The following is a 12343-nucleotide window of genomic DNA, read 5'->3' on the forward strand; positions in this document are numbered from 1 at the left end:
GTGTGGTATTTGCTGTACATGGGTCAGTATGGTAGAAACCGATTAGTCCTGTGGCAATAAAGGCCTCATGTCTGTTCACTTAGGGGAGAAGAACAAAAGAGCAAAGCTTAGCCATATATTGTTGCGTAGCATAGCATATTGAAGATGTTACCTGTAGTTTGTCATCATATAAGTTTTAAATGTGAAGTAGGAGGAAGGCTACCTTGAGTGTGGGTTTGGGGAGATGAGACTCAAGATATAGGCAGGTCTAGATTACAAAAATAGCTGTAATATATAGAAGTGTATTAAGAAGGACACAGGGGTCATATGATCAGTTTTAGTTTTATACATCATCTAAGCAGTAGTTTGGCAGATGTACTGGATGTGGTAAGAAAGAAGGAAGCCTACCGCAGGGATAGGCCAAGCAGTGGTTGATTGAAGACTACTAAACTCAGTTCCTTGCAGCCAAGGAGAGATAATGAGAGACTAGAGAAGATAAGGAGATAGAATTTGGAGATTGAATGATAAAATCTGGCAAATGGTTGGATGCTAGAGGCAAGAAAGAGGTGGAAGTTATTAGGACTATAACTTTGAGGTCTAATGAAGTAAGACCAGAAGTTTCCAATGATAAAAGTTTGGGGGAAAGGAAAGATAAAAACTTTTGAATATGATTTTTCACCTGGGTGTAATACTGTAATAAAAATAAAACATTTTAGTTGAATTGAACATTTATTTAATCAAAATGTGTAAGTGTGAACCTTCTTTAGGTGAACACTAATGAGCAGTGTCAAAACAATGCTAGTAACTTGGCCAGGGTGTTTCCTTGTTAGCTGAAAGCACTCACTGAACACTTTGGCATGCCTTCCTTTGCACATAAGTACCTGGGAGGCTTCAGGTCTGACAAACTGAAGCTGTATACAGCTCTCCAGTTAGAAATAGCTGCACAGTTCCACCTGCACTTCCAGGATATACTTAGTTACTGTATTAATCTGACCTTAAATCTGTATGCAAATTCAGTAGAGTCTAAATGCAACAGTTTTGTTTATTAAATTGTACCCAGGGATGGAGTATACAGAAATTATGAACTTCATGTACATTTGATAAATTTTAAGTGAGTCAGAACATTTTTGAAGTCCTGGCACCAAGTATAGTTAATAACATGTTATCATGTTTCATGCATTGCTTATGCCACTTTCTAAGACCCTCAGTTGAGAACAGAAAATATCATGTACCCTTACTCTGTCAGAAAGTAAGAGCTTCATCTCAATCTTAGCTTTGTCCATGACCACATGTTCACTTTTCTAGGGAAACAGGATGTCTGAATTTGAATCCTTACTCTCTTCCTATTTCCTATTAATCCAGATTATCATGTAGTATGTTTATGGTCTCCGGTTTAAGTCCTCCAGAAATGATACCTTCTCTCTCCAAATATTCTTAAATCTCTAAGCCACTTACAACTTTTTGGCTTCCTACCTAGTTTTGATTATTGAAGTTATTAGAGAGTGTATGAATTAAAACAATACAATAGCTTCACCATCACTGCTGTGGGTTTTCATTGCCATCCTGAACCCTTTTTCTTAATTCTTTCCTGGCAAGGAATCTAGTCACACTCAAGAAGTTGCTGGTTTCTTGACAGAATAATTTAAAATGACAGTCTCCCCCCCCCCCCCCCCCATTATATTTTGTGAGCTAGGATTGAGCTGGATACTGTAGCTATATTTAATCATAATCTTGTCTGTAGGTTGCATTTTTTTAAAAATTATTTCTTACCCCTCCCAGTCAGGGTAGGTAGGATAAGAGAATGTTTATCTGAGCTAAGGAAGAAAGAAGGAAGAGAAATGAAATTAGGTGTGCTTTGACTATCAATAAAGTGATTAAATACTTCGTAGTATTTGTGAGCCCACAGTATTTTACTATAGGACTGTTCATGAATGCCAGGAGTAGCCTAAAACTAGAATGTAAAGATAACATGTACTAAACACTGAAAAACTAGGGAAAACAGGCTGCACAACAGATTTGTTAGGCATGTTAAATCACTTTAGTCAGAAACCAAAATCTAATCACATATTCATTTAAATGTTGTGATTTTTTAACATATTCTGTGTGATTTTACATTTTGAATTGTTTTAAAATATTACAGCAAATTTTTTTTTTTGTCGGTCATGGGACTTACACCATAATATTACTAAAGAAAATAACTACATCTGTGTCTATCAGCTTATAATTACTTTTCAATTTGAGCTATACTTTCATTTAAAAAAGAAAGACAAGGTTTTTGTTTTGTGAGTGTTGTGGTTTTAAATATTTCAAGTTAAAATAAGTAATTGTTGAAGGAGATGGAGAAACCTGTTTTTCATTGGTGTGTCCCCACCCCCCGGAGTTCATTTAGATGAGTTAGTACAATGTGGCAAACAGTTTTTAAAGCTTTCATCTCATACATTGAAGTAGCATATGAAGCTGAGCACCCAGCTCAGTAGGACACTGAGGAGGATCTCATTTCAAAGCCAGCCTGGGCAGCAAAATACTTGACTGTGATCAAGTGGTAGAATGCTGTCATAAAAGCCAAGCCAAGAGGAAAGCAAGGGGAGGGATGACATTGTCCCCAAAGGAATTTACTTTTTACCTAACATGTAACTGTAACCCTCTGGATGCAATCTTTATAATAACAACTTTTTTTTTTTTTTTAAGCCAAACAAGAACTCAAGGCCTTGATTGGGGGGGGGGGGGGGAGGTCTGTCATGGAGCCTGAAATCTGGGCTTGGGTGCTGTCCTTATGCTCTTTGGTGTAAGGTGAGCGTTCTACTGCTTGAGCAGCGCCACTTCCGGTTTTCTAGTGGTTTATTGGAGATAAAGAGTCTCACAGACTTTCCTACCCGGTTTTGCTTTGAACCGTGATCCTCAGATATCAGCCTCCTGAGTAGCTAGGATTACAGGTGTGAGCCACCGGCGCTCTGTAAGGCCTTGATTTTTAAGCCTCAGTGTTAGAATATTTTTCATTTAAATTTTTTCTTAGTATTTCATTTTGAACAATACAAACTATTGAAGGTGTTCAATGATCTACATATAGAAATCTAAATATGCCACAGAAATATTAAATGTCACTTCATCTATCTTTATTAGTTATCTTGAGTGAAACAGTCCAATCGCATGATTTCCAAAATCTTTTCTCTTTCTCTTTCTCCTTCCTTCCTTCCTTCCTTCCTTCCTTCCTTCCTTCCTTCCTTCCTTCCTTCCTTCCTTCCTTCCTTCCTCCCTCCCTCCCTCCCTCCCTCCCTCCCTCCCTCCTTCCCTCCTTTCCTTCCCTCCCTCCCCTTCTCTCTCCCTCTTTCTCTCTCTCTCTCTTTTTCTTTCTTTCTCTTTCTCTCCTCTCCTTCTCTCTTTCTTTCTCTCCTTCCTTCCTTCCTTTCTTTTCTTTCTTCTTTTTCTTTCTGTTGTGGGGCTTGAACTTTGGGCCTGGGTGCTCTCCCTGAGCTCTTCAGTTCAAGGCTAGGGCTCTACCACTTGAGCCACAGAGTCACTTCTGGTTTTCTGGTGGTTAATTAGAGATAAGAGTCTCAGACTTTCCTGCCCAGGCTGCCTTTGAACCACAATCCTCAGATCTCAGTTTCCTGAATAGCTAGGAATACAGGTGTGAGCCACAGGTGCCTGGCCTTTTTCAGATTTTTAGGTTTGATGCTTTTTGTTGAAGAAAGTTATATCACTACTAAGTTTTGAAATTCTAAAGCCATGTAATCCAGTGGTTAGTAGAAATTTTTAAAAGAGTACATTAGCAATCAAGAGAAAAGGAAAATGTATAAAGGCTAAGATACATAGATTTTGATACTTCTTTTTAAACATTTTACTGTCTAGGATTTCAAAATGATAGACTATGATTTTGAAAGAGCTATAGAATTGGGGATTTTTCTTTTGTTTTGATGTGTCATTTAGTGTATTATCTTTAGGAAAATAAATTCTTATTTCTTTTTGCTTTTAGGATTTTCTCATTCAGCATTTACCTTTGGTATAGAAAGCCATATAAGTCAGTCTAATATAAATGGTGCCCTTGTCCCACCTGCTGCATTGATTTCTATCATCCAGAAAGGTCTACAGTATGTAGAGGCGGAAGTTAGTATTAATGAGGTAAGGCAGACATTTCAAATACACATTCTTACTCTCAAATGCATTCTTTAATTAGCTCTCTTATTTGTTTGCTTGTTCAGTATCTGACTTGAGCTCCACTGATTACTAAAAATGTTATTTGTTTTCGACTAAAAATGTTGATGTATCAGAGCATATCTGTAAGACATAGTGGCTTCCAAGTGTAAGGACTGTCAGCTGTCATAAATAAATTACTTATTTGTTCATTTATTAGCATATAATTTTTAAGAAAGCACTGGGAAATAATTTTAATTAGCATAACAACATTTTGCTCTGGAATGTTGAGACTGAATTGATGGTAGAGAATTGGAAATTCACCATGTTTAGATATATATTGATTATGGAAACCAATTTATAATTGAAGCCAATTCTTGACACTTTTGCTTATCTAAATTCCACATGGAAGCAATTTGCTCAGTTCATATATTTGCATACTGGGGCACACAAGCAGAATCCTACTTGTTCACTGATTTTATAGCATCTGATTGGAACACAGCAACACGTATTTATTTCTGTGTTATATATTACCTGTCCTATATATTCAGTCCTGTATATTACCTGTGGTAAACCTCTGGTCTAGCTTAAAAGGTTGAAGTATGAGCAAAACTGACAATATGTGGTGCTTTTTCCCATTTTCATTTGAGAGTTCAGCATGTATCCTGTTTTTGTATAATTTTGCCTGAAATGTGTATGATTTCTATAGCAATATTTGTCACTGTAATTACAAAGTGTAATAAGATTGATTTAATTATTTTTAGGTCTCTTCATTTCTGAGACTGAAAGGTCACTGAGTTAAATGTGCCTTCGTTGTGTTTTAATTGCTTTTCTTTTCAAAGTATGAACAGGGTGAAAAGTACATACCACCACTCGTTAGAGATGAACACTAACTTTTCCTGAAAATTATTTTCTAAGTTTAAAATAAAATAGCTGGGTTTTGGTAGCTTACTCTTGTAATCCTAACTACCCAGGAAACTGAGATGAGTGGGTCTTAGTTTTCAAAGCCAGCTCTGGCAGGAAAGCCTGTGAAACTCTTATTTCCAAATAACTACCAAATAAGCCAAAAGTGAAGCTGTGACTCAAGTGGTAGAGTATTAGCCTTGAGCATAAAAGTACAGGGACAGGACCCAGGCAACCCCAGGATTGATTCATTCTCTCATTCATGTGTGCGTGCGTGCGTGCGTGCGTGCGTGCGTGCGTATGTGTATGTGTCCCCACAATGTATCTGGTTGGTTTTAGTATTTTTTTACCTACTTGAATTACTGTCTTCTATTCAAATATTTTATTGTTGCTTAGTTTAGATTGATGTGCTGGGTTTCTTTAATCCAGCCATATCCTGCACCATTGTGCGTGACCCCACACACCTCTTTACACTTTACAGGACCTCTTCCCCCCCCCCCCCCCCACACACACACACACACAGCACAGACACTGAAGAGTGTCAGTAGTATATACTCATTAAGTAAATTAGGTCTCATACATGTATGTTCCTGTTCATTTGGAATGTTTTTGTATCTGACTAGTTCTGTTTCTGTGTCTTTTCTTGTTACTTGCTGGAGAATTTCATTATTATCCACGAGCTTCCTAATGTAAACAAGTGGAGTTTTGGAAATTTGCCAGTTACACAAAACTAAAGAAGCAAAGCCTTTCCTAACTGCTAGATCCTGAGTCTCTCTTTAGTGAGAGAGAGTGATTCATAGGTCCGAGTCGTGCACAGCCCCTCATATGCTGGGGATCCAGCCGTGCTAGAGAGCACTGTACTACTGAGGCTCTGTATACTAATAAGCTCCGTGGTGATGGTGGTTGCTGTTTGTCCCCTGTCCTTCATACTTTGAAGTTAAGGGGGCCTCAGCTTCCATGATTAGCTATGAAACTTTATCAAGTCTTCAAATTTTATTGCGCTTAGTCAACATTAGCAAAATAAGGTGACTAAGTGGATTTCATAATGTCTGAAACTTAACGTGTTTTTTAATATTTTAAGCAAATTACAACAATTTTTGAGTCCAAAGCTTTTTTTTTTTACAAGTCCTTAATTTTTTTTAAGAATGATAGTTATCCCTTTCTATCTTTGAGGATTATTTACAGCACCCTTCACCTCTTACAAATCCCCAAGTCTCCAAATGTTCAATTCACATTCTGAAATAGTATTTTTTGCATAGACTACACACATCTTTCCTTATGTTTCCTTACTATCTCTAGATTAATATATAATAACATACTATGATGTACAAATGTTACTTTTGATCCAATTGTTTGAATGTGATATGGCGCCAAGCACGTCCTGGTTGTATGACCTATTCCATATTGTCATTTTCACTATTAGAATTTTAGAATCTAATAAACTGTCATCTGGGCCTACATTTAACAATATGAATAAATGTAAAGGAAAATTTGAACTACCATTTGCTATTGCCTGTTCAGGTTTCCTATTTTCTTACCTTCCCTCTTTCTTACATGAATTCAGAAATGATTGATCTAAAATACATTATTTCATGTCTGTGAATTGGACATTTGGAGACTTGGGGATTTGAAAAGAGGTGAAGGGTGCTGTAAATAATCCTCAAAGATATTGAGGGGTGTTTATCCTTCTTTAAAAAATGAAGGTTTTCATTGTGTCTGTTGATTAAGTACAAGTAATCTTAAATGTTAACTTTGATTTTCTTCTCCACAATTTTCCAAATCTAGGATGGTACCTTGTTTGATGGTCGACCCATAGAGTCTCTGTCCCTGATAGATGCCGTAATGCCTGATGTAGTACAAACAAGACAACAAGCTTACAGAGATAAGCTTGCACAGCAACAAGCAGCAGCTGCTGCAGCTGCTGCAGCTGCAACTAACCAACAAGGTTCTGCGAAAAATGGAGAAAACACCGCAAATGGGGAGGAGAATGGAGCACATACTATAGCAAGTGAGCTGAGGACTTTCAGGATTCTTTTCCAGGGAAATATTCTGTTCTACCTGATATCTCATCTTCTAAGCTAAAATAACTTTATGAGTTTCATTTTTTATCATCTTTTCCCCTTAACTTGTAAGGTACAGTTGAGATTTTTATTTTTAAGGCTCCAAAAATCTAGATTTACTTCATTCACTTTTTTTTCTCATTCTTCAGTGAAGTTTTGTATCTGTATTTATTTCTGAATAAAATTTTTTATATTGGTTATTAGAAAAAGCAGTAAATCTCTGACACACATTATTTATTATATAAAGGTGACTAACATCATATGAATGATATCAGCAACCCCTACTGGCAGAAACTCAGAATACTATTGCTATACATCATATTTAACTCAAATACATATTCCAAAAAACAGTATAATTGTAGTATAAAGTTAGAATTTTATTTCTATATGAAAAGATTATGTAGTTATGTTCAAGCTAACCTGACATAGTGTCTGTCTGTTATCATCTATTAATTATCTGTTTGTTATACTGGGTATATATTATAAAGAGAAGCAGAAAGTATTTGATGGTTAAGAACCCCTACCCTCCCCCACGCCCATGACAGTATTACCTAATGTTTTCACTTTTTCTCATGGTGCAGATAATCATACTGACATGATGGAAGTGGATGGGGATGTTGAAATTCCTCCTAATAAAGCAGTTGTGTTACGGGGCCATGAATCTGAAGTTTTCATCTGTGCCTGGAACCCTGTTAGTGATCTCTTGGCATCAGGGTATGTTTTAAAATGGCTGGGGGAAGGGAGTTTGTTTTTGTCTTGTTGGTTTTTTTTTTTTTGTTGTTGTTGTTGTTGGTTTTTCTTTCCAGAGGGTCATGCTCTGTACCCCAGGCTAGACTTGAAATCATAATCTTTCTGCCTTAGTCTCTTGAGTGCTGGAATTACAGGCATACCCCACCAAACCTGACTCAAGTACCTTTAAAAAATATTTTATGTAGCTGTTAAATATTTGATTTACTTATTAATATTTTCCATTTGTTGTTGTTTCCTTGAGGTCTTTTTGCTTCAGGAAATCTTTATTTCTTCATGAAATAATTTTAGAATTACTTCAGGAATACTTAGAGGTCCCAAAAGGCAGATTTCTATTTGAAATAGAAATCTTGGTAGTCTACTGTTTTATTTGCTTTACAATTAATAATGAGATATAAATACATTGCTTTGATTCTGAGATACTTGGAAATGCCACAAAAAATTAAAATAAATTACATACTTTTAGGTCTGGAGACTCAACAGCAAGAATATGGAATCTTAGTGAAAATAGCACCAGTGGCTCCACACAGTTAGTACTTAGGCATTGTATACGGGAAGGTGGGCAAGACGTACCAAGCAACAAGGATGTAACATCTCTAGACTGGAATGTGAGTATTCTCTTCTTGGTTGAGTGGTCCAGGTATGAAAACATCTAAAACTTATAGTTTAAAGAAAACTTAAGGGAAAAAAAAAACCCTTAGCTTTGTGCAAAATCTGGAAATAAAATAATGTTTTGGCTCCAGCATGATTCTACATCTTCAGGAAGAATCCCAAGGAATTTCCAGATCCTAGCCAGACTGAGTCTGTAGTTCCTAGGACCAGTGTTTGTTTATACTTGCATGTACAGCTGAATGGCTTGAGAAGTCCAGAATAGGTAACTATTTTGAATGTCCTGTCCAAAGTAGCAAGGTGTCACGTATCTTCTGTGTCTCCTGTATCTCCTGTAATGTTTCCCCATCCTAGCAATAGTTTAATGCAATCTGCCTTTTGTTTCTGTTTTGTTGCGGGGGGTGCTTTTTGCCCCCTTCATACTGGGAGTTGAACTAAGGGCATGTTACGTTATTAAAAAGTTCTAATCAAAGTTAATATTTTGGAGGATGCTCAACCTCTCTAGCCATAAAAGAAATGCAAATCAAAACAACACTGAGATAACACCTCACCCAAGTTAGAATGGCTATAATCAAGAACTCCAATAACTACAGATGCTGGAGAGGATGTGGGCAGAAGGGAACCCTACTGCATTGTTGGTGGGAGTGTAAATTTGTTCAAACCACTTTGGAAAGTAGTGTGGAGGTTCCTCAAAAGACTCCACATAGAGCTCCCCTATGATCCAGCAATCCTACTTTTGGGCATTTACCCGAATGATCACAAACCATACTAAAGCTACCAGCACAACTGTTTATTGCAGCATTTTTTTTTTTTTTACCATAGCTAAGATATGGAACCAACCCAGATACCCCTCAGTAGATGAATGGAAAATGTAGTATATATACACAATGGAATTCTATGCCCCCATCAGAGAGAATGACATTGCCCCATTTGTTAGGAAATGGAAATATTTGTGCTTTTCATTTCTATGAGATCATTCTGAAGTGATGGTTTTTGGTGTCATGTCCAGTCCACCAATCTACTTTCCTCCTTAGTTACGTGCATTTGTGAGAGTCTAAAATGCTTCAGGGTGATAATGCCTGTCCTCCCCAGAGCAGATAGCTATTCATCATCGAAACTAGGATACCAGGCTTATGGCAAACACTAGCTTTAAAGCAACTATTTGTAGGCCTCTGGTACATGAAGAGATGAAATTGATCTGTTTTGTGGTAGAGAATTTAAGAGTCTTCTATGCCCTGGATTTCAACAAAAAGCACTTCATTTACAATTAATTGGCTAATATGTTTTCCTAACAGAGTGAAGGTACCCTTCTAGCAACTGGTTCATATGACGGATTTGCCAGAATATGGACTAAGGATGGTAAATGAAGCAGTTCCTTTTACTTGGTTGTTAATCCAAGTTAAACAAGTCATTCATTCTAAAAGGTTTTTTTGGTTTTTTTTTTTTTTTCTTTTTACGTTTAGGTAATCTTGCTAGCACCTTAGGGCAGCATAAAGGCCCTATATTTGCATTAAAATGGAATAAGAAAGGAAATTTCATCCTAAGTGCTGGAGTAGATAAGGTAAATGAACATTAAATTTTGTTCTTAAAGGTTAATGTATAGATGGTATAATTGAAAGTAATTTTTTCCTGCTAATCACTTAAAATATAACATTCATATTTGGGGAATTGAAGTATGAATTTATGGTAGTAATAGAAATGCTTCAAGTTTTTTGTTGTTGTTAGCTTGTTTTCCTCAACCTACTCATCTTGTGTCCTTCATCTTTTGTGTCACCACTCCTCACATTGGTGGTTTTTGAACCATAATGAAATGTGACATTTCCTCATCAGTGAATATGGCAAATCTTGAGTCACAGTTAGCTGAAATTTAGGCTGGATTTTCTTCACTAATGAGGCTGCTGTGAGTGGACAGGTTGGAAATATGATCTTTCATCTCCTCCAACACCTGCCTAGATAAATAAGGGATTAGAATGTTTTTAGCTAGGAAAGACCATGCTAGTAATTACCTGTGTAGGATCACACGGAAAACTGGACAGAAAATGGTTCAGGCTGCAGATTGGCAGCTGGGAGGAGGGGGGGTGTTAAGTTTGGGAAGGGGAGAAGAGCCCTGTTAAAGATCTGAGGCAGGACAAAGGCAACAGGACTCTGAGTTGCCTTTTCTTTCTGTATATGGAGTTTCTCCGGTGTCGCGAAGTAGCTGATTTCACCATTAACAAGTGTTTGCCATCTTACAGGTCAACAGCTGTAGGAATCTTAAACTGTAGGAATCTTAAATGTACTGTTGGAGTGGAGTTTATTATAAGCAATCTGATAAATTCCTAGTATTGTGTTGACAACTAGTCATTGTTATCCTAAGTAAATTGCAGAAAAATCACCAGAAAAAAATTAAATAATCATTTCTGCCCAAGTGGAGTATAGATAGTATTACTACACTGTTTTGGAATAGAATAAATATTTAAAACTCAATCTATTCTCGCATGCCATTCTGCTTTAATACATGTCAGCATCTAATTCACCTATTTGTGATATATTCCTTTTATTAGGAGTTTCATTCTCTTTGCCTTTGAATTTCAGACTACAATTATTTGGGATGCACATACTGGTGAAGCCAAGCAGCAGTTTCCTTTTCATTCAGGTAAATCTTCACAATATGTCTGACATCTGATTCTTCCTACTTTCTAGCTTCTAACTGAAATTCAGCAACATGTGATTAATTTTTAAATCTTGAATTATCAAGTTCTAGTCTTGTTACTATTTCCAGGGGTTGATATCCTGTCCTTTAGAATTATCGGGATCATCAGATGTTTGCTGTGAAATGTACCATACGGAAAGCGTTTGCAGCCTGGTTTAAGTAGGGAGGTATTATTTAGTGTGAAGAATATGTAGAGATTTTGAGTTGGAAGATTTTGTTTGAATGTTAGTTCCACTCCACTTAACTGAGCACATTCTACCTGTAAATATGGGCTAATGCCCTATTACGAGAGTAAGAAAATGTCATGTAGGGAAATAATGTATAAACTGTATATCTGTACATACAGACTAGGTATCTCCAACTTTTCATGTTAAAGTGGCATATTTCAGTCCTCTTATGTACATGAAGTTCAAAACAAACTTTCCTGGTATTGGAATTTCATTGTCTTAGGTGAATTTCTCTTTTTAGGAAATAATGTTGTTGTTTTTTTTTCCTGAATGATATACAAGCTTGTTCGCGGTAGGCAACTTGATAAGGAGAGAGACCTGACTTACTTCTTAAACTAGAATCTTTGTATCTGCTGTCAGTGAACTTCCTGACTGAGGTAATTAGGAAATGCTAACTGAAGATTTAGCTGCTGCTTTTGGAATTTTGATTTGGAGGCCACGATAGACCTTGTTCCTCTCAAATCTTTATAAACATTCTTTGACAAAGACATGTACATAGAATGAAAGCATGCAGTGTGAAGCAGTTGCATTTTTGTCCTTTTCCATTTATTGTGATCATATAAGCCAAATAAGATGTGTAATAACTTTTCTGTAATATCTGAATAGGGTGAATAGAGAGAGCTGCAAGCATCATGCTCCACATTGTTCAGCTCACCTTGATTAAAGCTTACATACCAGCATGCATGTATACCAGAGCCCTTTTACACATCTGTTTTTGCTTATCTGTTATACTTCATTTTTCACTTTGGTTGATAGCAGAATTTTTATAGGCCCGATAGAATTTTCTTAGGCCTCTGGTTATTCCTCCTAAAAGCATCTCATAGGAATAATGTATAGTTGAAATTAGTTAAGTGTGCTCTGATTTGTAGCTATTCTGTAACAAATACCAGGTTTGTTAGGTAGTACTCTGTACATTATCTCATGAAATCCTGGCTAGAACCTGATGAGGAAGAGAGTATGGAAGTCATTTTACAAGTAAATAATCCTATTTACTC

General features: G+C 36.6%; 1 protein-coding gene across 4 annotated transcripts in view; it reads left to right on the forward strand.

Moving 5' to 3' along the window:
- Window positions 1–12343, forward strand: part of Tbl1xr1 (TBL1X receptor 1) — a 157888-nt gene that overhangs the window by 124903 nt on the left and 20642 nt on the right. For all 4 annotated transcript variants that reach the window (XM_042678894.1, XM_042678895.1, XM_042678897.1 and 1 more), the window contains 7 exons: window positions 3953–4098; window positions 6799–7021; window positions 7655–7787; window positions 8287–8428; window positions 9725–9788; window positions 9893–9990; window positions 11004–11064. In XM_042678894.1, coding sequence (XP_042534828.1) covers window positions 3953–4098; window positions 6799–7021; window positions 7655–7787; window positions 8287–8428; window positions 9725–9788; window positions 9893–9990; window positions 11004–11064 — 867 coding nt within the window. The remainder of the gene's footprint in view (window positions 1–3952; window positions 4099–6798; window positions 7022–7654; window positions 7788–8286; window positions 8429–9724; window positions 9789–9892; window positions 9991–11003; window positions 11065–12343) is intronic.

This window comes from Dipodomys spectabilis, unplaced genomic scaffold (assembly GCF_019054845.1).
Source record: "Dipodomys spectabilis isolate Male_0828 unplaced genomic scaffold, ASM1905484v1 ptg000050l, whole genome shotgun sequence".
NCBI lineage: Eukaryota > Metazoa > Chordata > Mammalia > Rodentia > Heteromyidae > Dipodomys > Dipodomys spectabilis.